Source organism: Zerene cesonia, chromosome 26 (assembly GCF_012273895.1).
Source record: "Zerene cesonia ecotype Mississippi chromosome 26, Zerene_cesonia_1.1, whole genome shotgun sequence".
Classification (NCBI taxonomy): domain Eukaryota; kingdom Metazoa; phylum Arthropoda; class Insecta; order Lepidoptera; family Pieridae; genus Zerene; species Zerene cesonia.
Genome location: NC_052127.1, coordinates 6,058,840 through 6,086,814, shown reverse-complemented (window position 1 = coordinate 6,086,814; position 27,975 = coordinate 6,058,840). Strand labels below are relative to the sequence as shown.

Genomic DNA, 27,975 nt, shown 5'->3' with positions numbered 1-27,975 from the left:
TATCGTGAAAAGTACAACATATTTGCATATCAATAGAAGTTATGCCTAATGTGCACCGCTTAAATAATTCTAAATAACAAAATTATCAACATACAATGCACAGTGCACATAGCCGCACTGCATTAATAAACTGCAACGTAAACCCATGTTTATTGTTTATATCTTTAGATCAAACGCATCAGTCCATTGCTATTGTTTCTAAATAAATCACTGTAACATTATCTTAGAATTGTACTAATTTTTATTTGTTTCTCCAATAATCAATCAACGCTTACCTCAACAATCCTCAAAATCGACGCGTTTGCACCAAACACTTATAAATCACAAAAATAACACAAGAAATATACGGTTACAAGTTTCCGAACGCAATGCCGCCGATGTCAGCGTGACGTAGGAAAGCGCGGGAAATGTGTAGCGTCCGCTCCCCGAAGCGGCAGGTCGGCGACTGAGAGGGCGGGAACCAACTCAGCATGGTGGTCGGAATTTAATGAAAATTCTTGTTGGGCGTCCTGTTTTTCACTAAAGCTCGTTCACGGCCCGAGCTTTCACAAGGCCTGTTATTCACTCCTTTATTTCACACATTAATTATCATTATTTAGTACTAGTTAAAGTGTTTTGCATTTTATTAACAATTCATTTTGACAAGATTCTTTCGTGTGTTATTAGGTATTGAAAACTGTATAACGATAAGATACACGATTTATTTAATCATCAGTGTAAACTTTTACGACTATTTTTTTATTTTTTAAGAGATTCAAAATATCTATTATGCATGATTTAATTGTAAATAATGTCCTAAGTGGGCACATTATTATTTTATTTATCTTATCTATTTTAAACACATTTTATATTTAGTAAAAACCTGAAAATGTATTAATGTAGCAATTGGGCTTTTTCGTGGAAATGGATTATTATTTATTTTAATAAAATTATATTTCTGAGCGTCCGGTTATCTATGGATTCACATTTATCTATCATGTATTTAAAATAACAGCTGTGGTACAGTCTATTGGATGAAGCAAATAACTAAGAAAAAAATGTAATCTATTGTACAGCGGTTGCTGTGTCACTGAAAAAATCAAATTCACTGAGGAAACCATAATAAGGGAATAAATATAAATAAGAAGAGGTGGCTTAGTGATTAGGACCTCCGACTGCAATGAAAACCTCAAGGGTTAGAGACCCGGCGTGCAAAAAAAATACACAGATTTTTCAATTTATCTGCAAATTATCCACATCGCCATTGCTCGGAACGGCAAAGGAATACATGATACAATATGTCGAAGAATCTAAAGTTGGACGTCATGACGTGACATCTGCCAACCCGCATTTAGCCAGCGTGGTGGATTATGGCCCGAACCCTCATAGGAGGCGAGGGTCCCTACCATGGAAACGATTATAAGCAGATGATGAAAATAAAATAATTCAGTCTAGCACAGAGTCCGATTGCATAGGAAAAATTGGATTGGAAAGTATGGGAATGCCAATCATGCCCACCACATCCCCTGCAAAGACAGGCTTCACACTGCAGCAATGAATAATAATCTAGGTTGAAGCTTGCGTAGGCTTGAAATAAAACGAGTAATAATATTTTAATCAAGAGATTTACGCCCACCTTATTTCATTAACAAAGCGATATAATTATTAGTTACGATGTGAAATGGTTTAACAGTAAATTTCATTTTCGGATTAACGTGCACTTTATTATACAATATATTATATATAAATATATAACTCGTCCATTGATTAATTGTATTACCGTTGCGACAGAGGTCCTATTTTGATGTGAGACGCGGTATTAAATTGTAATCTATGGCTTTCTGTAAATTACATAAACATTCTACTTTATATGTATAGCATTAATCGACTTCATAGCTTGATAATTGCTTATTGCTTGTTCTATAAAAATATAATAAAACTAGCCGCTCGTTCCGACTCCGCTCAAGTTAAATATAAATAAAATATAACCAATGACTAATCTACTTATATAGTTATGATAGATAAAGGAATTCCCGTGTCCTCTTGTGGTTAGTAAATTAGTAAATGCATGTATCGTCATCACATATCTATCTGCATGCCAAATTTCAGACAGTCCGGTCCAGTAATTCCAATTGTCCGGTAATAATTCAGACAGTCAGTCACATTTGCGTTTGATATATCAATATATATTTTTCTGTTATATAATATACCCAATAAATTATTTTAAGTTAAGATAAGTTTGTTCAACACCTGAGCGACGCACGCGTTCACAGTGTACAGGTGCGCAAACAGACATTCCGTACACTTGTGTACATAACTTAGTTTTGCGACTTTACAAACAATCATACTAATATAATAAACGCGAAACTGTAAGTATTTGTTTATGGATGTTTGTTACTCTTACACGCGAAAACAGCTTAGCGTATTTGTATGGAATTTGGTCTGGATTAGAAAACTGGCTTCTTATTACCCGAGTACAAAGCGAGTGACGCCGCGGGTTATAGCCAGTGCTTTATAATTAACCAGGGTTCTCATACGCGTGCGAACATTCGTCGAATATACGAATAAGTGGGCTCATGTATGTATAGAATATTTGTCGTCCCATTCATGTGGGTTTGAGTATTCGTGCTAATGTGGGCGAGCGGTATAAGCAATATCTGTTATTTATACATTATATACAAGCAGTAGGTAGTTTATTAAGAAAAGCTTGGAAGCGCATAAATTACACATCGAAAAAAAAGTCGTTACCCATCAAATTTATGAACGTACCAACCGTCGCTTAACTTCGAGTTTTAATAGATGAGGATGTTATATCAGGAACAGAAATATATCATATCTAAAAAACTTTCACTGTTCTTGAGGTTTTCGGCTTGGTGACAGACGGACGGACAGAGAGACAAGAAGGACAGCGAAGCTAATATAGTCACGTTTTGCTTTTTGGATAGGATACTAAAAAAAGCATATTAATTAGACTTATATTTTACTGTTGCTAAACCATTAAAGTCTAGGTTTCTCAGATAGTGATATAAACAAATTTACGATAAATATAAATGTTTAAACAGAAAATCTAAATAATTTCCGCCTGGTAATAGTGATTTTTCAGCAGAGGAGAAGACAAACTAGAAACTGAATAGAGTTCAATAAAAAATACTTTTAAGCGATGCATGCATTAATCACGTTCGGTGACCGCCGTTAAAAATAGTTGAAATACACCAGATTTTATGAAAACTTTCAAACGAAATAAAATATAACGCGGTCGTGTAATTAAAACAACATCAAGTCGACACGTGCGATAGCATATGGCTCGCATACGTGACGTCACGCTGACATTTGCATTTTTTCCCGCCAACCGCGAGGGAAATCCATTCTGAAAAACGTAATGGATAAAAGCTTCGATTAAAGTTATTCTAATGCCGGTCAAACACATTCACAGGAATACACATACCCACAAGTGTAGAACGTTGAATGTGGGAGACACAAGGCATGGCACTACACCTCTACAGAAGACCGGCGTGAAACATTAGCATGCTAAAGCTACTATGTTTCGTATGGTGATTGGGGAAGCCGCAGGCTTGTTTCCTTTTCAAAAATAACATTCATTTATAAATTGATTTACTTTATTTCATCAATATCTAATCTAATATATATAATCAAATCGAAAAATAATGTAACAATTTTTCAATGAAAATTGCTACGAGTCATTAATTGCAAAGTATATTAAGTTTGATTGTAAGATTGATTTATGTAAGACCAAAATTGCTTTAAGTAAGAAAATTCAACTTGAGACGTTGGGTTAAGATTTAAATGTTCATAAACTTCAATAGAAGGAAACATGTATAGAAAGGTGGGTAAATAAAGTTCTTAAATAATTCAATAGTACCTGTATATCCTTCCTTGCTGCATTTTCCCTATTCCCCAAAATCAAATCATTTATTACTAATATTTTTCTATCTTAGAATTATACATATTCTATATTTTTCTAGTACCTTGTACCTTGTTTAGTTAAATAATTATGCAAGTCTTACATACCAACAGGTTTCAATAATTTTCCTGATAACCCCAGTCTTCTCCCAATATGCTATGAACACTGGGATGAAAGCGGATGTAACTTTCGACGATCGCAATGACAGATTTGACATGCGTGATCTCATACGTAAACAAAATAAATATTACGGCGGTCCTGCCATGGACCCACAATCTTCAGAAGAATATAGACGCTATTCCGGCCAGCATAGAGACCAATTTCCTATATTTAGAAGACGAGGAGACGATTCAAGCTATCTTAAACACAGGCGTCAAAGACATAAAGGTAGAATGACAAGAAAATCAAAACCACTGAGTAAAACAAGACAGCAGATGTTGAATGAAATAAAAAGGGAAAGAGAAGCTCGATTGAATAGTATTCTAAACGAAGCATTGCTAAGAATAAACTCCGCGAGACGAACTGAGGATTTCGCTTATCATGATGAAATGATTAGCAATAGTGACAATGAAGAAGACTTCAATAGAAATCTTGATACGTTTAAAACTAATGTGAAAGAGAATTCAGGTAAACTAGAGGATGTTGAAGATATTCTGAGTAACTTAGTGTCGAAAGGCAGACGTAACATTCCAGATGAGGACCAAAAGGTTTTATTGCATTATGCCTTTCCAGTGAACATGAGGGTTGAAGGATTTCTTCAGACTCCTTGATACATGACTATAGTTTTGTTATTTGAATAAACTAAACTTTTATTTTAACCACTTTTTATCCTAAAGGCAAGAAAGAAACAACTGTCTGAAACCACATACGTTTTAAATAAAGCTCTATCCCTTCTGACTTTTGCGGTATTTATTTTTATATTATAGTACCTCCCGCTAAGCCTACACCCGGATAGTGAAAGAAAGCAGGAGAAATATATAAGAAGGAATACACAAAAATGAGGTCGCCGTTCACGTAGACTTTCCTGGATTGAAATAGCCTATGCTCATTTTCCTATCTCAAGTTTCAAACTATATTTGAACCAAACTTCATACAAATCAGTTCAGTGGCTTAGGCGTAAAGAAGAGATAGATAGACAGAGGTACTTTCGCATCTATAATATTAGCTTCATATATTATTCGTTTTCTTCAACTTCATATACATATACTGCTATCCTGATCCCACGTTCCATACTGTTATAATTAATGATATCATAAATTAAATAATAAGAATTCAATTTGTCTATTTAAAGCAAAAAGATGATGCAAAATTTTATAAGAATATAAAATATGATAAACCAGTGACGTACAAAACAAAATATAAATCAAACAAGCAATGACGTAAAATGTTGAATCTATTACGTAAACGCACAGTCATCATCCTACTATGTCAAAAGTTTTAACTTTCCAATTAATCCTACTATATTTAACTGCCTACATTATAGAAACGACATAAAGACTCGTTCTATTTCATGCTTCATTAGATGTGGCTTATTATAATCATAAAATCAATTAAATCACACCATTTTACTACGAGTCTTTAGTTAGGTTAAGATCAAAAATGAAAAATGAGTTTAAAAAATAAAGCAATCTGTTTTGTTCTTAGTGTAACTATTCAAATATTTATTACGAGCGCATCAAATAAGTCAGATAAAAAATTATTGTCTGATATTGCAGAAATAATCAACTCAATTAATTCAGAAGATAAGGACACAAACGGTGATCCATATTTGTATGAATCTAATGACCCAACGTATAGCAAAAATTTAAAATTATTACTGAAAAATCTACGAAATGCTGATGAAAGAAACCAATATATCAATATGGTAGACAGAATGTGTAACAAAAGAGGCAAATGTACTTGCGACAGATCAGGAGCCCTCTGCAATGTCCAAGATGTTTACGAGGTAGCTAGTGACGTAAGCAAAATTATTGATAATATAAACCGACAAGCGGGAAATGATGAAGAAAGTTTAAAGTCATTGCGGTGCAGCGCAGGTAGGTGTGGAAAAGATGACATTGATTATAAGCTAAAAGACACTGAAGATTATAATTCCGTAGAAGGTGATCGTTATGTTAAAGGAGAAATGTATGATGATGATCCTAACCAAAATCTCTTACAAGCTGTTTTAAAAGAAATTAATGAACTATCCAGTGCTAATAGTAAGAATAATACCATATTAGCAAAACACAGCAGAATAATTGTACCACTCACACCAGAAGATATGGCAAATTATTATAGAGCAGCCATGGACGATGTTAGACAAGCTCTCATGGATTATATTAGATATCGATCAAATTTTAAAACAATGCGTGGACTTCCAAGATCGGTCCGTCGTGGCGTACAGAATATAAGAGAGAAGTACAGACATTTCAAAGTATTAGATAAAGCGTTAGCGAAACAAATATTCGACCTCTTGCTAAGCGACATGAAGAAAATACGAATTATACCAGATAAAGATCCACAAAACTTGTACAATGTGTATTTACCAGTTTGGATGTATATGGAGACGATGAATAGGAAAAAGGGTAGTACACTACGAGCAAATAAACGAATTTTACCATTAACGTTACACCAAAAGAATCGAATGCAGAATAAACAACCACCCAGGAAATTATTGAAATATGTGTGGAGAAGAAACTTTAATTCAGAAGAAGTCAAATATGGGGTACCATTCGTTCTTGATATTCAAGGCTTAGGGCAAATAAATTAGTATTACATTTGATATTCACATTATATATTGTGTATTTTTTCTCTCTTTTAAATAAAATCATTTTATGACACAGTGTCAAAGAAATCAATTCAATTGAAATAATGCTAATTGCTTATCTCTACATACCTTATGGGTCATAATATAAATTACAGTTTTTTATAATGAACCGTAGTATTTTGCGGCAAAACATTAATTTTAGTTTATAGATTAAATATATTAATTCATTATTATTTCGAGAAACCATATTACATTATGTAATACTGGTTCTGAACATAATGTGCGTGTAAATGAAATAAAATATGATATTCGAAAAAAAAACAAAACAGAATTTTAATTTATTAAATTCTATTAATTACTATTAAATTAATTAATGCAATATCGTCAAAGTGCTTATTTCACGCTTGAATGTATAATCCTATCAAGATGGTGAAGTAAAGTTTTTTATTTTGTCTTAGCATTATTTTTGCTTCAGAATGCTCGTTATTATGAAATGGTTACTTTTGAAATTGTTCTACTTCAGTGTACTGGTTTCATGCAAAGACGATTCATTGAAAAATTTAATCTCTGTAACAGGGGAGATATTACGTAACATCAGTTCTCAAAGAAATTTTGAATCTGTCGATTATGATTTTTTACACAGAGATCAGGATATCAATTCACTCGGACCTGAAAATACTAATTCGAATGACTATCATATAATTGACATATTAGATGACACTCAAAATATGGATAAGGATTTAATGTCTACAATAAATGAAGATGAAATGTGTAAGAGTGGTAGATGCGGTTGTGGTCGGCCAGGACGATGTGGTAAGTCAAATAACAACAATATCAACGAACTTCTTGATGATGTATTCGCACAGTTGGATCAAGACAGAGAAGAAAATGAAAAGCATCTCCAAATAAAGGAAAATAAGGAAATGATTCAAGCTAAAACCCAAGACTTAATATCACATGCACCAAACAACAAAATAAATACTTTTTTTGTTCACCCGAGACTCGCATACTTGTTAAAATCTGATTTGACAAGAACTAAAGAAAAATATAATAAAAAGAAAAAAGCAAAGGTAAATGAGGAAGACCCGTTTAATCTTCTGAAAGCAATAGTTTCTGACATTTACGACATTACCGACGATAGAAGTAGCGAGAAGCAAAAACTTAAACGTTCTAGAATACCGTTTGCGCCAAAGGAAATTGCAAGATTTTACAACGAATTTAAAGACCAAGCAACTATTCGAATTTTCAACTACGTCAAAAATCTATCTCCTAAGAAATCACTACCCTACTTGACTTTAAAACCGAGACGTGAATTCGAAACACTGAAGAAAAGATATAGGGACAAAAAAATGAAGGATAGTGAATTGGGGAGAGAAATCGTGGATATGCTTCTTGGAAATAAAGGCAACATGAGGATTTTACCACATAGAAAATGTAATATGTACGAAATAATTGTGCCGAAATGGGTGTACGTTGCTTTCTATAAAATGAGAAAAAATGAAAGACAGAAAAAAAGCTCATTGTTTGATATGTTATAAGAAAATAGTTTACTATTAATATGTACAATTATATTTTCTAAATGCGCCAAATAATAAAGTTCTTTTGTCTATAGTTTTATGTTATCTATGACATGCCTACTCACAGTGCACAAAGAAATCAGAAAAGACATTGACACAAATCATTGACAGCTGTACTATTTTCAGATTGACAGGTTCTGAAATGAATAATAATCAACAAATTTTTCCTAATTACGACATTTTATAATATACTACTATCTATTCAAATAATATCATCATTTTTGTATTAAACAAACAATATTTACTTTTTAAAACTGAAGAGCGTTTTTATATAATAGATTATAAATATTGCTCTTACAGCTATAAACAATGGCAAACGACACCCCTGAAAGCGATTTTTCAATCGAATGTTTTCAAAATTATTCAGCACCAGAGGTTTTCGTTCAGGGTCTGGCTGGTATGGTCGATCAGAGCGATGTAGAATCAATTATTCGTGCTCAAAAAACTATGTAAGTAGAAAATAAATTATAAAAAGCTAGCAAAATGCCAAACGGTGAAATGATATTCACAGCACTAGGATTCATTCTTATTAATTGGTTCTATAGGGATTAAAATGAAATATCAACAATAATTTTTTGTCTCCAGGTTACAAAGGTTTGAGAAAACAACAGAAATGCTCACAAATTGTAATCAGTTATCTGCCAGCCGACTCCGAGCAGCATCTTTAGAGTTTAAAAAACACACTCAACTGTTGTTAGATATGCAAAAAGATCTAAACTATATCTTTAAGAAAATAAGAGCTATAAAAACTAAGTTGAGGTAAGAAGTGAAAAGAGAAGTATATTATATACAATTGTAATAAATATATCAATAATAAATAATTTGCTATTGTTGAAATTTATGTATGTAGTTTTATCTTTTAAAATATGTACAACACATTTCTTGCTCTGCTATAAAAATAATATATATCAATTTGTATACACCCACATGTTAAGCATCTGTTGTGGATAGGATAAGAAGTTAAGTCCCGTGTCCCTTACTAAAGTATGAGGCAGATATATATCTGTTTCACTGATTGATTTTCTATGTCCTGCCAGATTTCCTTATTTTTTGTGAGTGCCAACTAGGAATCCAACCAATACTCATTTACCATCATTTTTACACCAAATTTGCTTGTATAGAAAATATTCATTAATGTTACAGCACACAATACCCAGATGAGTATAAATTAGCAGTAGCTGCAGCAACAGTTGCAAATGAGAAGTCAGTGGATGAAGAAGATAAGACTGAAATGAAATCGGAAACAAAAATACAATCAAAAATGGTTGCTACAGTATCAACGGAAACACTAAAACCCTCTACTAGCGATAAGAAAAAGAAGAAAGATAAAAATATAGATGTAGCTGAGAAGAAGAAAAGTAGTAGTTCCTCTGATACAGAGAGTGCTAGTTCAGGGGATGATAGTAGCACAGATACTGGTTGAATTTAGTTTAGTATATCTTAGTAATTATATATTATAGTTAGAAAAATGCTAGATAGTTTAATTGTATTAATTGGTTTTTTTATATCAGAAAAAGAAAAAAGGGTCTAACTGCTATTACATAAAAAAACCATAATATATTTCTGATTAAGAAAAATAGGATCTATAATTATTTAGAGCCTATGAGAGCATCATGAAATAATTTATTTAATGGCTGAAATGGGGTTAATTATATACATAGAAAATAATGTTATATAAAAAGTATTAATAAAAAATATGTATGCATTTGTTTCTCCAATGCCTTTTTAAAAATATGGAAATCAATACTCATATAACACATAAATCAGCTTAAGGCTATTTCTCTACACATTTGTGATTGTATTTTTTTTTTATAATTTTATAATTCTTGAAAATGTTTTCAGGAATATTATAAAAACGTCTTTACCTCCATGTTCATTTAAGTATTACTAGTTATTTAAAGCTAATGTTACCACTAGTGAATAAAGTATACTTATTGAATGTATGTCTTAAATTAGATTTATTATTATAGATAACTAGCTGCGCCCCGCGGTTTCACCCGCGTAAGTCCGTATCCCGTAGGAATATCGGGATAAAAAATAGATGTTAGCCGATTCTCAGACCTACCCAATATGCTTACCAAATTTCAGAGGAATCGGTCAAGCCGTTTCGGAGGAGTATGGCAACGAAAACTGTGACACGAGAATTTTATATATATAGATTTAGGCACATAGCATTCTTGTCTTTGGTGCACCTTATAAGTCTGTATCTACATTTAATCGTTAGTTTAATAGCATTGAAATGTTATAATACAATTAGCTGCCCCAGCAAATGCTGTACTGCCTTTCTCTTACATTTAGGGGTAAAATAAATTTTGGCAGATTCTCAGACATACCCAATATGCAAACAACTTACATAAGAATTGTTCCAGCTGTTTCGTAGGAGTTTGGTAAATAAAATTGTGATACAGGAACTTTATATATCTGATTTACCTTGTCAATATATATAAAAAAAACACGTGCATCTCTAGACGCTGATAATCGAATGCACGAGAGCATGGGAAGGCGGACTGGCGCCATAACGCGTAACGTAACAAAGCTTTTTACCCTGCTATTAGTTATTACTACAATTACAGTGCAATCACTCTAAATCTAATGGAAATATTTTATTAATTTGAATACAATCAAGCTATTTTTTTTTTGTAAACTGTAATAAAATCTCTTTGTTCTACTTATATTTTTAAATTTTCTGCTTGAAATACGGTGCTTAATTTTATTTTAATAATTGTATAAAATTTGTATTTAGTTTAGTATTTAAAATATTGTTACTTTCGACAAAATTAACTTTATGTATAACAACATGACATGTTAAATACTAATTATTATCATGAATGGTTTATTATAGTAAAGGTATATTTATATTGGAACAATTAAAATTAGACCAAAAATCTTGCAATTACATTAATTTTAAGCTGAGGTGTAAAGACATTGTAATTTTTGTAATATTGTAAAATAAAACAATATATAGCAAAACTTTGTTTTATTATGAAAAATTTTGTCTAATTCTATAATTTTATATATATCACATAACCTTATAAACAATTTAGTCATTTTATGATATTACAATACTCATTTTAAAATTGCGGGGATCACACAAATAATTAGGTACAGTAACATTAGACATGTGTAAGAAATTCAAAGTCTAGGTAAGTAAATGATGTTTTAATAAAATGAAATATATATACATATCTGTAAAATTGTAAACACAATTTGATTACAATTTTACAAGGGAATGTTATGGATCATAATTTTTCAACAGTTTGTAATCTCACAAGGTAAATCAGATATATAAAGTTCCCGTATCGCAATTTTATTTACCAAACTCCTCCGAAACAGCTGGAACAATTCTTATGTAAGTTGTTTGCATATTGGGTATGTCTGAGAATCTGCCAAAATTTATTTTACCCCTAAATGTAAGAGAAAGGCAGTACAGCATTTGCTGGGACAGCTAATTGTATTATAACATTTCAATGCTATTAAACTAAAGATTAAATGTAGATACAGACTTAAGTGGTAGTAACTTAGTAAAAACTAATAAACTTAGACATCATTTTGTTTTGTACCAAAAAATGTGCTAAATGCAATTCAATATCTAATATATAAAATTCTCGTGTCACAGTTTTCGTTGCCATACTCCTCCGAAACGGCTAGACCGATTTTGATGAAATTTTTTGTGCTTATCCGGTATCTATGAGAATCGGCCAACATCTATTTTTCATACCCCTAAATGATAAGAGTAAGGCAGAACAGCGTTTGCCGGGTGTAGCTAGTAATATATAAAAATGAATTAAAAAGATTTCTAACAATCCTTCATATGTTATAAAAGTAACAAATAGGTAAGTATTCCAAACATCCTGTTCTTAAAAGATAACAGGCTTAAACAACCTCCTTAGTTTTTAACCATAAACACAAAACTTATTCGAACTTTTCTATTCTTTTTGTTTTTCAAATAAGACAGTTTTTCACATAGCATATTCTTTTGTATGTTTTCTTGCTTTCTTATTAAATTCTTCAATATTATACTTATATTCCATAGCTATTTCGGTGACAAGAGGGTCATCTGGGTTTGGATGGGCCAGCAATGTTTGGATAGAGATTAGCAATGTTTCAATTGTTATAGTCGGCAGCCAAGTCCCTTTTGGTGGCATTTTAAGCATGTTCATACATATTCTACCAGCTGAAAGAAATATATCATGGGTATATAAAAATACAAAATCATTCATAAAGGGATGTGTTTATGGTTCAATCAATTTTGATCTGGTAATTATCTTTTTTTTTAATATAAGATTATTTTTAATTATAATAAATTTCTCTTTGAATGTTTCATTACAATGGTGGTTATTTTCTATAAGCAAAGAAAACCTATCTTGTAACATTTTGTAAATTCCTATCTTGTTATTATCATATTAGTAATTTAAGATTTCTAATAATGTTTCCTTTGTTGGAAATTTAAAAATAAAAACATATTTCAAAGGCATGTCACACATGATCCTCCAGTTAATTTTTTAAATGAAGCTACTAAGTTTCAAGTTTTACGTTATAAATGAACCCGACATTACAGTTCGACAATACATTTACCTGAATCAATATTTGGATGATACACAGACGTAACAAATTTCACTAGTGGCGGTTCAAAGGGATAATTATTCGGCACATTTATCAATAATTTAAAAACTCCAGACTCATATGGAGATCCTTTTGGTCCGCACATACGGACATTGAGGGCATTATAAATATCTTCCTTTTCGGGAGTACACGTTATTCCCCAAGGCGGCTTTGAAAACAAACTTTTTATCTCGTGACATAAACGTGCTTTTCTTGCACCTTCGCTTGCCATAGTTACTTATTTTAAATATGACTCTTATTTAAAATAAATTTTAAACATCTCAACGTTCGCAGTTGTCAGTTCATATTATCCAGTACCAAAGTCGCAAAAATAAAACCTTCGATTTCCGTCAAAAGCTGCACCTTGCAATGTCAAATGGCAACAACAAAATTAGATATTGACATTTGACATAACACATAATATTGAATACACATAGTAATATATTAATATTGTCCAATGTCTATCTATAATTATTAATAATAGATGTATTAATATTAGGTGTTAAGTCAAATGTTTGTATTTTAGTAGGTAGTATTAATACATAGATATCTGGGTTCTTGATCAATGGTAGTATTATGTAGGTAATATCCAGTTTTAATGTTCATTGGACTTGATTAAACACTTCATTTAGCCGCCGTAATTTTTTTGTAAATTAATTGCGAGGTAAGAAATCGAGTGTACAATTTATTATGTACTAGACTGTGTTTAGTTACAGTAACTTCGACATTATATTATTTCTAAACGGTCTAAATCTGAAAGCCAATATCAATGACATTGAGTTTCAGATTGGGTTTTGACTTTTGAGTTTTGACAGTTCATCGCTGACGGCCGAAGGCAGTAAAGTGTGAACTGTGAACTTCTGTGCGTTCGACTTTGGTAAACTATATCGCGAAAAATTTTGCCGCATTTGAGTTAAATCTTACTTAAAAATAATAAGGTGTAAAGACTAGTTTACTTAAGGTGTAGGTATCACTAAGTTTCTCATAATTATTCATTTAGTGACCTGTTCATATACGTATCTTTAAATTAGGTGTAGCTAGCTATCGGCCCATCAGGTTTCGGTAAGTAATTTTTTTCTTAATCCACCATGTACATATTGAAATACTTATGTAGTTAGATATTCGAGACGCGTAAAAACTTCAATAATTTATGCTCGGATCGTCAGTAACGACATTGATTGTCATAAATAAACACAGTGTATGCGTTAACTGAAGAAAATAATGTATGTTGATTGAATAGGACCAAATAAATACAAGTTATCGATTTTAGAATATGTAAAAAGGTTAATCTAGGTCAAATATAGACTATCGTATATAATTACGAAGAGGGCTCGAGTTTGTAGTCGCATAGTATTATTGATTAGTCTTTAAATGTCGTAAGCCGGCGAGGACAATGCATTTCCTTGAATCAAAACATTTTCAACAATAGAGTTCCGTAAATTGTTCGATTTGATTTATAAATACAGTTTCAAGGTAAGCCCTTTGAATCTTTTTTTAATTGAATTAATGGTTGATGTTGTGACACCTATGTTTATTATAGGTTATAGATTTTTCTCAATTTATATATCAGTTTGTATTATACTTAAGACTGATAATATATATTTACAAAAAAAAAAATATGTATCTGTCGGAAGTTATTTATAGTTATAAGGCATGTTAGAACATAGAAAAGTGAATAGGCATTACATAACCAAATGTTTATATTATCATGATAGATGTGTAATAGTTTTATGTTTGTTGAGAATTATGTATGTTTTTTTTTTCTGTATTCATCAGACATATTAACTTTTTTGTTATTATTCTCTAGCTGTAGGTTAAGATTATGATCTGTTATAATAATATAAAGCTGAATTATTTTGTTTATTATTGGCTATAGGCTATTTTTACCATGGGCAAAGCTGGGACAGACTAATAGTATGTTATATAGTTATTATAGTTGTACAAAATTAATACTCTATAAACATCACACTAGTCACACTATTTTCACATGTCTAGAGCTGTATGGTATTTGAAAATGATTTCCTCCCAATGTTTTCCATCTGCATTTGTAGCAATAGTAATGTGGTGGGTGCTTAGATATTAAAAAGTCAGCTCTTATTTCTGCACACTTAATCTCGACATTTAGCCCTCTAAACCTCTGTCATAACGATCTAAGAATCCCAGCATTAAATTGCACCTTAAATTCTTCTAACGGAAAACTTAAAATTGGTTGCAATGATCGTAACTCTATAATGCACCTGCAAGTTTTATTTTTGTATCTTCAACATTATTTCTATATATCCATATAGTGTGCTTCCCTCGTTATCAAACTCTTGAGAGGATCAAAATCATTAGGGGACATCCATAAATAACGTCACTCGAAGTTTAGGTTTTTTCAATGTCTCCCCCTACCTGTCAAAGGTTGCCACATTTTAAGAAATTCTTCCCCCCTTATGTAACATATTTCAGATTTTATATATGTGTGTATAATTTTGAAGAGGAATAAAAAAAAATCTAAATTAAGATCCATTTCACAAGTATTCAATTAGCATCCTAGTACATACATATTTTAAATCTTAACATGTGACATCACAAAGCTTTTAATTTCCCTGCCCCTTGTCACACAATGTCACATACCCAGTCCCCTTAAAATGATTTATGGATGACCCCTTATCGATGTAACGCTTCTGCTCATATTGCCATACTAAAGAGACTAATTCTTACAACAAGTTTCCTGGTAATGCTTATAATTTACATTATGACGGTTGTCTACTTAAACAATTGAACAATAGGGCTAGATATTGTTTTAATTGGACTTACATAAAACATGTCATACTTGTGTTGTAAAAAATGGTACAGATAAACTCTAATGATAATTAAATAAAAAGTTATAATGGTAGTAAAAAAAGGGACTAAAAATAATTTCGCTGCCCGCTTTTATGGGGTAAGGGAAAAGGAAAGGATAAAAGACTGGAAAGAAGGAATGGAATAGGACGGGTGAGGAAAAGGAAACGGGCTTCTGGCTCCCCCACTCACCGTACGAAACACAGTGGCATGCCACTATTTCACGCCGATTTTTTGTGGGAGTGTGGTACTTTCCCGGCGCGAGCTGTCCCAACTAGTGCCGAAGCGTGCTCGATAAATAATAAATACCTGGTAACGCTTACCATCAGGCGACCCACCAGCTCCAGTGCCGATTATGACATGAAAAAAACTGGGGCCATATTCTGTTTGTCCATCTGCCATCAGCCTCTATCTCATGAACCATGATGGAAAGACAGTGGAAATTTTTCAGATGTGATGTTGTTGATTATAATCCTGTCTCTTCAACAACAATTTAAAACAAAATCAAAATTAATCAGACATGGTTAAACTATGATATGCCGATTCAATAATGCTTCTAGAAGGAGTCGAATTGCATAAATACATTTTTGTATTATGAGTTTGAATTAGCACAGTCATAAGTTGTATGAGTGTTTTTTGCAGTTGGAACCCTGAGTGTCGGGAGTCTGACTCGCACTAGACTGAGTTTGACGTTATATTACATTGATGCTTTGATGCCGTTGATCTCATAGGAGGGAAAAGCTGAGGCTCTCAAAAATTATTCAATTCGAGTACAAATAAACAATAAAATAACCATTCAACTTTATAGAATAAGATTACATTAGGTTTCTGCCCCCGGCTTCGCTCGGATGAACTACAAAATAATTCAATAAATCATATTTGTACCTCGTGTGTTTTAGAAGATTTTTGTCAACTAGTAAGTCACCCATAAGTTGGATCTGGCCACTGTATTATTATTTGTATAGATAATGAGTCAATATAAGCTGGTATAGGAACAGGGATAAGCTAATAAAGAAAAACCTTAAGTAACTACTCTAAAATCTATACGATATAGTATTATAAAGCTAAAGAGTTTGTTTGTACGCCCTAATCTCAGGAACTACTGGTCTGATTTGAAAAATTCATTCAGTGTTAGAAAGTCCATTCATTGAGGAAGGCTATAGACTAAATGTGTACCACGGGCGAAGCCGGGGTGTATCATTAGTTCAGTTTTTAAAATTAAGTATTACAGTATACAAGAGACTGGAGAAACACGTGTAGTATTTCAAAGTTACTAATTGGTCTGTTTAATTGTCATCAATCTTTATTAATTGATGCCGTTCAGACACATTTGTCATAAGCTATTTATGTTTTAACTAATATATATCCATTTGTTTTGTCTGTGACATTTCACACAAGGGTCACATATAAATTACGTTACACGAAAGTTAGGTTATTAAACGTTAAAATAAAATTTAAATATTCAATGTTTTTTATAAATTGATCTGTTAAGCTTAGAAAAAAATCTTTTTAACAGAAATTGAACCGACTATAACGGTCGAAAGCGAATAATAATATAATTACAATAATCACTACCCACTCATCTATTTAAAGTCGGTGCCAGCCAAGCTAAGATGGTAGTAAATAGGTCATATAGTAAGTTATTACTTACGATGCTATGTAGTAAGGAGGTATTAACTATCTATTATCTACTAAATAACATACACAAAAAAATACAGGCGTAGAACCCTTTCTTTTGAGTTTTGGTGAATTGGATTAAAGCAGACAGAAATGTTCACAGCTTATATTTAAACTATCTCCTCGGCCCTGCTCCGCCCAGGCTGTAGCGAAATAAATTCTTAAAATAAATGTCACCCAAGCTGTTACCCGCAACTTGGCTCTCGTGATCAAATGAAATTAACAGTAAGCGCCTTATCATGCATGTCATATATCGGAATTTATTAAATTCAGTGTCATATAAATACGCATCATAAGGGATTTTTAATCCATGGGAAATACCACATTCTTCCATTGAACCACAAGGGACTGGAACGTGCTTCTTGAGTCCGTGTTCCCCGACGAGTATCGTCTAGGGGGCTTCAAGGGTAGACTGAACAGGTACCTTCTAGAGAAGCGCGAAGCTTACCAGCAGACGATCTCGTGGTCAAGCACTTCCCTTTCCTCCTAATGTGTTTATACGCAAAAATCTACTGAACCGATTGCAATGAAATATGGTACGTAGACAGCTGGACAACTGGAAAAGCACATAGGCAACTTTTTATCCCGATATTCCTACGGGATACGGACTTACGCGGGTGAAACCGCGGGGCGCAGCTATTTGTACATAAAAAAAGGTTGCGATTCTACGTCGCGGTAAAAAGAAGCCTTTTGTCTCTATGTATATCCAGATCCTAGCTATATCCAGACATAAAAATTATAGCAATAAATCTCTGCGTGGCGACGTGACTCTAAGACAAACATTTTATAATTACAATGTTAGTACAAGCATAGCAAGCAAGCATAACTTAGGAATAATCGTGGTATGCAGCTTTCTACTCGTAAATATTGAATATTTAATACTCAAAAAATTAAATATGATTTACTATGATCAAGTAACAAGGATAAAGTAAACATATATTTTATTTTTAAACCTTTAAAATTTCAAATTCCGTTACGACGGTTCGTCAAAAAGACGCGAGTTATGCCTGTTGTCAATTTTTTTTTTTATTCTTTAAAAGAAATCGCATGAACTTATTTAGATATTTGTTTTATTCAATAATAATTGTTTTAATGTGTCGCAATATGACGCAATTTCATAAATACGTAATAAATTATTTTATATATAGTAGGTATATAAATAAGTAAACAAAAAACACCTGATGTACGATGAATCTTATCTTAGTGTTTAGTAATCACAAAACACGCTTTTTTCACGCGATTACAGTCATACTAATATTTATAATTTATATGTAAAATCGTGAATTGGATGTATGTTTGTTGCTCTTTCACGCGAAAACCACTGAACGTATTTTCATTATACTTGGCCGTGTTGTAGCTTTTGTACCAGAATAGCACGTGAACTATAGAAATACTAGTTTTGACCGCGGGTTCGTACGCAATAATAATAAAATAAATTATTATATTTAAGGAGGTTGGAACTACCGGTCAGGCCCATTACGGTGGGGATACAGCGGGCAGTCCTACTGGACAACGCTCGGATAGTTCGTAGGATCCTCACTCAGTCGCCCTAGGCTCCGGCCGTCTGGTCACTCGGCCGGAGTTTATAACAATACCGCCGCAAGGCGAGGTACTAATCTAACAAAATAAATTTAGTCAAATTCCGAAATTGGTAAATATGATTTTGCAGTCACAATATGTTTAACCGGTCAGAACGACTTGACTGGAAAAATCAGTGAAGAGTTCTTTAGACCGGCTATGAGTTTTGACTGTAGATATAGCATAAATAGATGATGACAATTTGCATAGTCTATCGCGTAAAAACCGTTAATGTATACGCGTGCAAAGCCGGGTGGACCTCTAGTTACAATAAATAAAACTATTGTAAGCGTTTCGTAGCTGCTACTAATGATTCAGCACATTCCCAAGGACGGCCTGACGTCATGCAGCAGTGTCAATTAGAATTCTATGTAGTCGATTGAATAATCGATGTTAGTGCTTGCTCGAATGATCATGTTGGTAGCTTTATGATACATAATAACTAACTGTGTAATATAATGTAATAATAAGGTGTATTGGCTGGGTTGATGGGAGTCGTGTTCATATGAATATTCTCTTACACTGAATGTCGGAATCTAGCATTTAAAGTGGAGAATATTCACTATTATCATATTATAATCATATTTAAGTTTGTTAAATGAAAGCTCTTTAAAATAATTACATAAGCGTTATCATATTATGTCTTATCTAGCTGCGCCTCGTGGTTTCACCCGCGTAAGTCCGTATCCCGTAGGAATATCGGGATAAAAAGTTGCCTATGTGTTATTCCAGTTGTCCAACTATCTACGTACCAAATTTCATTGCAATCGATTCAGTAGATTTTGTGTGAAAGATTAACAAACATACAGATATCCTTACAAACTTTCGCATTTGTAAAACTTGTAGGATAAAACCTTTTATAACCTAGTAACTCACTAGCTGTGCCCTGTTGTTTCACTCACGTCGCGCATGATTTTATAAAGCCTATACGCTAGGTCTACCTTCGTACGTGGACTATTAAACACTGAATTTTACCAATCGGACCATTAGTTCCTGAGATTAGCGCGTTTGACCAAACAAACAAACTCGTCAACTGTATTGATATACCATTATAATGTTCAATAATTTAAATTATAGAAAACATCAATCTTAAGGTGTGACTTGAATACGCAGCATACGCACGGTACGGCAAAGAATATCGGCCACTTCAGCAATCGAATTTTTATTACTCTTAGGATTTTATGTAACCCAGGCGCAAACATTTTGAACAATGCTTATTGCAGAGACACAGGTCTCCTATAAGGATATAGACCACCAAGCTAGCCAAGGACAAACACAGGAAGGGTGAACTAATATTATAAATGCGAGAGTTTGTTAGGATGTGTGTGTGTGTGTGTGTTTGTTGCTCTTTCACGCAAAAACTACTGAACCGATTGCAATGAAATTTGGTACGTAGACAGCTGGACAACTGGAATAACATATAGGCAACTTTTTATCCCGATATTCCTACGGGATACGGACCTACGCGGGTGGCACCGCGGGGTGCAGCTAGTTAGAAATAATCATGAAATAACTTCCCAATCTCCACATGCACTCATCACGGGACCCTTGGTCTTCTACACTTATCAATGAAGAGACTGCACAAAGGCATTAAGATAGAGAATCGCGTACGTTCGCTAAAAATATAATAGCGTGATAACCTCTTGGGTTCAGACTACAGACTCCCTGATAATACGGAACCAAATGTCACACAATTGCCGCCGTGGTTTACTACTAGACTACGCAATTTCTCAGCCCATTTTGTTCCCCCCACACGCCTCCAATGGGGATTCAGGCCATGATTCACCACGCTGACCAAATGCAGGCGGCCAGATGCCACACGATGTCGAACTCTTGATTCTTCGACATGCTGCTTTGCTCAGGATGATTTGCTTCTTCGTTCTTTCTTGCACGCTCGTCCGTCTTGAACCCCCGGCTTCCATGAAGTCCGAGGTCCTTACCACTGAGCTACCACTGCACTATCAGGGACATGTATAGAATCTCCATCCATCATATATTCTGTATATTGTAATAAGTAAAAGTTTTTGTTTGCTTTCAGGTGTTTTTTTTTTCGATTTATAAGTAAATGTTGTATTTATCTATTTTTATTAAAGATATATTTAATTAATTACTCATATAATGGGATTAAGACCAGCGAAATGAGTTTTTATATAATTAAATATAAAGTGTAGCTAATGACTCTACAAAGAGTATGATTTTGTGTGTATATTTGTATTGCTCTATTACACAACAGCTGTACACATTTTAGTGTAATTTGACACCTTTATAATTCAAAACAGATTTAGAATATAATACCATTAATTATAAACAAAACGACGTCGGGGGCCAGATTATGCACCTATCATTAAATATAATAAATTACGTTTTTCCGGCATATAAAAGATAAAAAATGCGCTGTAATTGCGCTTAAATAAAATCTAATTTTTTGATATGGCCATATTGATAAGAATGTCTAATAAATGATAAGATAGCAAAAGGGGAGTGTTCACTACTTATGTATCTTATGTCAATCCTTTTGTAAGGGTGTGAACACATGGTATAATTTGATCTGTATACTTCCTATTAATATTATAAATGCGAAAGTTTGTAAGTATGGATGTATGGATGTTTGTTACTCTTTCACGTAAAAACTACTGAACCAATTGCAATGAAATTTGGTACGTAGACAGCTGGATAACTGGAATAACATATAGGCAACTTTTTATTCCGATATTCCTACGGGATACGGACTTACGCGGGTGAAACCGCGGGGCACAGCTAGTTATACAATAAATATCAGATTAAAGTTTGATTTGTGGGTTCTGAAGGTAGAGCAGTTTGGTTTAATCGCACCCCCACTACAAAAAGTCGTTTCGTTTCAGTTGTATACTAAAATTTGCGAACCAAGTGTACGTGACGGCTTAGTGAGATTTAATTGAAATATTAGATTAGATTATTATATTATCTATATCCACCAAGGACTAATTTGTAATTACGATCCTTATATGTTGATGCCTTTTGACATGCTTATTAAAAAACGATGACGTCATGCCAAATGACATTAACATTAAACAGTGCGTGTACAGTCTGTATCGCGCCTTATAATGTTATTCTAAATTTGAATTTCAGTAATTTATATATAGGCAAACATTCAGTCTGTTTCTGAATGCCGTCGTACGCGCACGTATACTCCGAGTTTTGTAAAACATTTCGCGAATTATTTGTGCTTACCGAAACTTTGGATTGTCGTGAAAGGTAAATATTTATTCCGACCAATGTTTTTTTTGACTAACGAGTATAAATATATATATTTAAGTTCTATTATGACCGGTTTGTTTTAACGTTTATTTTATTTATTCTTACCGGCGTGTTAATGTATAATGATAATGTATATAGTACGTATTTAATATATTTTGAGCTTTACGTTCAATACGTTTGATTGAATTACTGATACTATATTATAGGATTAAAATCGGGTACTGGTTTTAAACATTTGGTTACTTTATTCGTTTTTTTTATCGTCTCATGTCTTTGATAAGCAGGCAATGAAATCTAGGAAAATCAAACACTCATAAATAAAAGCCGAGCATAGATATATGTTAAAGAAGGATGGATTTACTTACTCTAAAAGGAGATTATTTATCTTACAATATGTATGATGGTCTTGGTAATAATACTCGAGAGTTTTCTTAATATAAATATTTCCTGCTTTCACAATATTTTTTCATTACTGCCCCGCTCTTATTGGTCGTTGTGTTATATTATATAGCGTCCTACCATAAATGGTAATTATCATGTAAAATTAATGTTATAAATCGAAACAGTGATTCCTGAGATTCGCGGTGTATACTAAAATACCTTTTAAATATTTTTTCGAAAATTGTTGCGTTATACAACAGCGGTATTGATAGCGATTTAGTAGTTTTCGTGGTATTGGATGGTTAGTTAATGGAAGTAGTTTGCAGTTTATTATTTAAAAACTGAAATGTTATTTTTAATGCGTTTAAAACCTTCATTTAGTCATCATCAGTCCCAAAAAACAAAAACACCAAAAAACTTCTCCGAAATAAAAATAAACCTTTTTTTGTATTCTTTTTTTTTTTGTTCTATCTGTCGGTCTGTAAAAAAATTTGTAATATATTCTTAGTATCCTTTAAATAAGGATATCCTGCGAGAGTTTTCCGAACCTGACAGATCCGGTTCTGCGGTAGAGAAGACCGTAAGGGGCGCCATAATCCACGGCGTAATAACAAAACCCAGTCGTTTGTTGAACACAATGTATTTTGTTCATAGAAGTTCATCTTAATAGCCCAAGTCATGAAATTGAAATTACTCTTAACATATACTAGCTAATCCGGCACACGCTGTTCGGCTTTTCTCTTATCATTTAGGGGTATGAAAAATAGATTTTGGCCGATTCTCAGACCTACCCGATATGCACATAAAATTTCGTGACAATCGATCCAGCCGTATGGTAATAAACGTTGTGACATGAGAATTTTATATATTACTAGCTGTTCGCCCGTGATACATAATATATAGCCTATGTCACTCAGTGAAGATGCAGCTTTCTAATGGTCAAAGATTTTCTAAAATCGGTCCAGTAGTTTTTAAGTTTATCCATCATATCCAAACGACAATACAAATTCTTCCCCTGTATAATATTAGTGTAGACATATACATAACCAAAGGATAAAAATATGGTAAATGTAAATATAACGAAGTGATGTCGCGATGCGAGGGCGCCATTACAACATTCGGATCTACCGTCAATTCGTGCTGCGGCCGGCGCTGTATACAGATAATATATTTTATAATCTATGGCAAATGATTATTGACACACTATTGTCTATGACTATTTGTTTGATTTGTTTGAAGCGGGCATACAACTGCGCAGTTACAAATGAAATATGTAAACGTAAGGTCGGGTCATGAATTTTTTATACGTTCGGGCGAATAACGGTACTGTCACTGATTTTTATTTGTATTTAGAGCATTTTTTAATTCATTTACGGAAGCTATTAGAACGTTTATTTGTGGAGAAATAAACTATGACAATAATATGAAATCAAGTATTCATATATTAATATATAAAACAGAAACCTTGTTACCTACCCACCTCTTTTTTTACAACAAATGCTCACACTTATGTTTTACTAGCTGCGCCCCCCGGCTTTACCCGAGTAAGTCCGTATCCCGTAGGAATATCGGGATAAAAAGTTGCCTATATGTTATTCCAGTTGTCCAGCTATCTACGTACCAAATTTCATTGCAATTGGTTCAGTAGTTTTTGCGTGAAAGAGCAACAAACGCACATACATCCTTACAAACTTTCGCATTTATAATATTAGTAGGATAGTAGGATGCAATTAGTTCAGAATGCAAATATTTCCTAAAAATAAAGCAAAAAGTTAATTAATTCAATACATTCTTCATCACTATATTAATCACAAAACACAAAAAATATTATAAATGCTACAGTTTGTAAAGGTGGATGTATGTTTGTAACTCTGTCGCGCGGAAACCGCTAAACGGATTTTGATGATACTCGGCTGATGTCCCAGAATATTTATGCTATAGAAATAGTCCGCTCGTCGGCTGCTCTGCCGGTACAGCCAGTTATATAATAAAACTTGAAGATATTGTAAAAACACCATCGTTTTTATAACACGTGATATCGCTAACGTGACCTATTCAAAACATGTAAAATAATTTTTCAAAGTTTATAAACACGCCTTCGGTGATGTCGGGACGAATGAATTAAATAATATAAAATGAACAATTGCGTATCATTCCAAGTTGTACGAATAAAGTATGTGAGATATACAGTACCATTTATTCGATGTCATAATACTTGTATATCTGTGCCCTTAGTGCATTTTTTTTTTGGTACTTAAATAGAATTGAACCAATTTTGTAATATTATTTCTTCGAACAGTGGCACTGAGAAGTCGAAGAGAATTACTTTCCGAGTCTGGTCTAGACTTTTGTATATATTACACTGAACCGATATAATCCTATCCTACTTCCTACTTCCTACTAATATTATAAATGCGAAAGTTTGTAAGGATGTGTGTGCGTTTGTTGCTCCTTCACGCAAAAACTACTCAACCGATTGCAATGAAATTTGGTACATAGACAGCTGGACAACTGGAATAACATATAGGCAACTCATTAACCCGATATTCCTACGGGATACGGTCTTACGCGAGTGAAACCGCGGGGCGCAGCTTGTATTTTTATAAAGCGTACCTCTTATACAAGTAAGTTAGATTTAAAAACAACTACCCACATTGATTGTTATTAACACTATATTGGCAAGCTTTAAGAAGTAAATCGAGTGATCATACGCGAAAATTGTCTATCGTTTTGGAAAATAGCTGATACACTTATTTATGTATATCACCAAAACATATCTAAGATCCACCGCAAGGAAACTAGCTATCAAATGAAGGGAACCCCATCGAAATCGGTCCATCCGTTTGCGAGCTACAACGCCACAGACAGACAGTACATGTTCTTCTAACAGCACTCTTGCGTTGCGGGATAAAAACGTATGTGTATGTCTCCCTCGAAATAAATACGCCTCAACAAATATAATTTGTACACTTTACAAACGCGATGGAATTTATTAGAAACATAAACAGATTTAAATTGTTACGAAATTACTTCCTCGTTTTTTATTTTATTTAACGTCAGCCAGCGTGTCCTTCGCTTTTGAAGACAGAAATAAACAGTTGAAACGCTGTCGATTGTGACGCAAAGCCCTTTGCACATTATCGGTTATAATGAAATAGTGAGGGGTTGATAAGCACAGTCATGGGTGGGTGGCAACGGGGTGGATTTTGGGGATTCAAACATGCACCTAAACCTATACTGTGAAGTGAGTACACAAAGTATGCGAGGTTTGTGGTAAAACTGTGGAAAAAAGATGATCGTAATCAATTTTAAGTATTTTCCGTTAAAATTTCTATAACATTTTATTTTCCCGCCTAAAAACCTATTCTATATCTAAAAGTAGCAACTCGCCGGGCTTCTCCCGTGGTACGTATGTAGACATCAGATCTTAGGGATCTATCTATCATTAGTATAAACATCCAACGGTGAAAGAATTTTTGAATTCGGTCCAGTGGTGCCTGAGAAAAGTACGTTTAAACAAACAAACTCTTCAGCTATACATTACTAGTATAGATATTGACACGTTTTAAATATGAGCTGAATGAGCTAAATTGAGGCTAGACTTGCTTAAATAAAATCCAAACATCATTCTGCCGTTTCAGAAACAAAAATCACGGGAAAACCTTAAAAATGGTTAGTCACCACATCCTAAATTACAAATATACATGCATCAAACGAGATCATGTCTGTTGTCTAGGAACGATCAATCAACCACGACCTACATTGTAGATTGTATATTTAAACGAGCGTAGATTAAAAATATGTCGTCTAGCCGTCTTCACTCAACTCGTGAGTGTCACTCAGCGAGCGAGTGTCCAACGAGTGGCCGAATCGTCAGGGACAATGCTGATAGTTGTATATTTTTATTCAGACGCCGGCGATGTCGTCGGCTCGTGTTGAAGATAAAAATCACACTAATATTATGAATGTGAATGTTTGTTTGGATGTTTGTCCGACAGTCACGCTGAAACTGCCGGACGGATTTTGATGTAATTTAATATATAGACAGGGCATGAGCTGACTTGAGTGATAGGATATTTCTTATCTCAATTAAATGCTCCCTGGGGATAAAACAGGAATCTTGATATCCTGGCGGAGCCTAGTCGAGCGTCTAGTTGTATATAATCATCGCCCTGGATATGCCACTGTTGTCATATGAGTCCTAATTGGTTCAGCGGATACAAAGATTGCCCTTGACAAACAGAAAAATCCTGTATTTCTTTTATTTATCTACATCAATGAATAAATCGATAATTGTCGTTCTAAGCGTTAAGTTCGAGAAGGGCTAATTTTTTAATGTTTTTTTTATTCAAACACTGCAGGAAGGTTCCCATGGTAAAAGAAATAGCATACCACGGGTGCACCAGGAGTGGACCGCTAGTTTCCAACATTTTAACTTAGTGTAGATATTCTAGAGTGATATCATTTGAAAACAGGATTATTTATTAATCATTTCTGCTCCTAATTTTACTTGTATCTAATATATCTAATCGCTATGTAAAAATAATTCCAATGTACTGAAAATACATATATCAAGATGCTTATCAGGTGACGCACCACATGCAGCGCGATATAATTAATGATAAACAACGAACGCTTTTGGGTAAATAATATTCTTCAGTAAAATTAACTGATGGTGAAACGAAATGGTCCGCCCGAAGGATTTGGCCTGTGGCCAATGTTGGGCACCTGTCCTAATGGAGACGACGCCACTGGAAATCTGCCGTGTTTTCAGAAAATCGTAATATCACGCCGCGGCAGAACGATTTTATGTTATAAATGTTGCGTCAGGTGGTAGTTAGGAGGTGGCTAGCTGGCGTTCATGACTGATGATGAGTGTTGGAAACTAGGTTTTAAATGGTTAGTACCATTCCATACCACAAAAATACATGTGACATAGACTTGAACTATGCAAACATAGTTCAAGTCTATGTTACATGTATTTTTGTTTGTTTGAAATGGATAAACTCAAAAACTGCTGGACCCATTTTAAAAATTCTTTTTCAAAATCGGTCCAGATCCCGATCCTTCATCTTTAGAAAGCTGCAACTACTCTTAGTGACATGGCCTGTATATGTACCACGGGCGAAGCCGGGGCGAACTGCTATTATAATAATAAACACATATGTTTACGATGTTAAAATAAACTTCATTATTCGCGTTTCAGTACAATATAACTGTCGGTTACAATTTACAAACAAACGCTCGTTGCAATGACGGTACATTGATGGAAAAAGCGTGGCTCAAATCCCTTGTTATACTAGTTGTGGCCTGCGGCTTCATCTGCGGAAAAAACCGCGGGAAAACATTTAGGAATTTATGATTTTATGATTTGATTTATTTATTTCCATATTTAAACAATACAATCAAATACAATGAAAAGAAATAGTATATGAATAGTTGGCACTTTA

The 27,975-nt window shown here is 33.5% G+C and overlaps 5 protein-coding genes across 7 annotated transcripts in view; 3 read left to right on the top strand and 2 right to left on the bottom strand.

The window, feature by feature from the left end:
- Positions 1–430, bottom strand: part of LOC119836997 (protein CBFA2T3) — a 50,601-nt gene extending 50,171 nt beyond the window's left edge. Inside the window, exon 1 of the mRNA XM_038362475.1 lies at positions 276–430. The gene's annotated coding sequence lies outside the window, so the exon portion shown is untranslated. The remainder of the gene's footprint in view (positions 1–275) is intronic.
- A 3,629-nt stretch (positions 431–4,059) lies between these two features.
- On the top strand, positions 4,060–4,671 carry LOC119837209. Its single transcript, XM_038362735.1, has one exon. The coding sequence runs from the start codon at positions 4,060–4,062 to the stop codon at positions 4,669–4,671; it is 612 nt and encodes a 203-aa protein (XP_038218663.1).
- Positions 4,672–8,340: 3,669 nt separating this feature from the next.
- On the top strand, positions 8,341–9,773 carry LOC119836989 (kxDL motif-containing protein CG10681). The gene is made up of 4 exons (XM_038362468.1): positions 8,341–8,361; positions 8,528–8,676; positions 8,813–8,986; positions 9,371–9,773. The coding sequence occupies exons 2-4, from the start codon at positions 8,537–8,539 to the stop codon at positions 9,648–9,650; spliced, it is 594 nt and encodes a 197-aa protein (XP_038218396.1). The 5' UTR covers positions 8,341–8,361; positions 8,528–8,536; the 3' UTR covers positions 9,651–9,773.
- Positions 9,774–11,995: 2,222 nt separating this feature from the next.
- LOC119837111 (ubiquitin-conjugating enzyme E2 T-like) lies at positions 11,996–13,178 on the bottom strand. Its single transcript, XM_038362613.1, has 2 exons — positions 12,803–13,178; positions 11,996–12,401 (listed from the first exon to the last, which is right to left on the bottom strand). Exons 1-2 carry the CDS (start codon positions 13,059–13,061, stop codon positions 12,187–12,189), a joined length of 474 nt encoding a protein of 157 aa, XP_038218541.1. The 5' UTR covers positions 13,062–13,178; the 3' UTR covers positions 11,996–12,186.
- A 465-nt stretch (positions 13,179–13,643) lies between these two features.
- LOC119837020 (oxidative stress-induced growth inhibitor 1-like) overlaps positions 13,644–27,975 on the top strand; it is a 30,677-nt gene continuing 16,345 nt past the window's right edge. The window contains exon 1 of one of the 3 annotated variants that reach the window (XM_038362500.1): positions 13,644–13,891. The gene's annotated coding sequence lies outside the window, so the exon portion shown is untranslated. Of the gene's footprint in view, positions 13,892–14,108; positions 14,303–22,043; positions 22,142–27,975 lie in introns of those variants that run through there. The other 2 variants (XM_038362502.1, XM_038362501.1) reach the window with 2 other exon arrangements.

Excerpts from the sequence above, each read along its gene's own strand:
- LOC119837209 (XM_038362735.1), top strand. The coding sequence starts at position 4,060 with ATGAACACTGGGATGAAAGCGGATGTAACTTTCGACGATCGCAATGAC.
- LOC119836989 (XM_038362468.1), top strand. The coding sequence starts at position 8,537 with ATGGCAAACGACACCCCTGAAAGCGATTTTTCAATCGAATGTTTTCAA. Across the intron at positions 8,677-8,812 it reads ATTCGTGCTCAAAAAACTAT|GTTACAAAGGTTTGAGAAAA; the intron begins GTAAGTAGAAAA and ends TTTTGTCTCCAG. Across the intron at positions 8,987-9,370 it reads GCTATAAAAACTAAGTTGAG|CACACAATACCCAGATGAGT; the intron begins GTAAGAAGTGAA and ends TTAATGTTACAG.
- LOC119837111 (XM_038362613.1), bottom strand. The coding sequence starts at position 13,061 with ATGGCAAGCGAAGGTGCAAGAAAAGCACGTTTATGTCACGAGATAAAA. Across the intron at positions 12,402-12,802 it reads TCATCCAAATATTGATTCAG|CTGGTAGAATATGTATGAAC; the intron begins GTAAATGTATTG and ends TATTTCTTTCAG.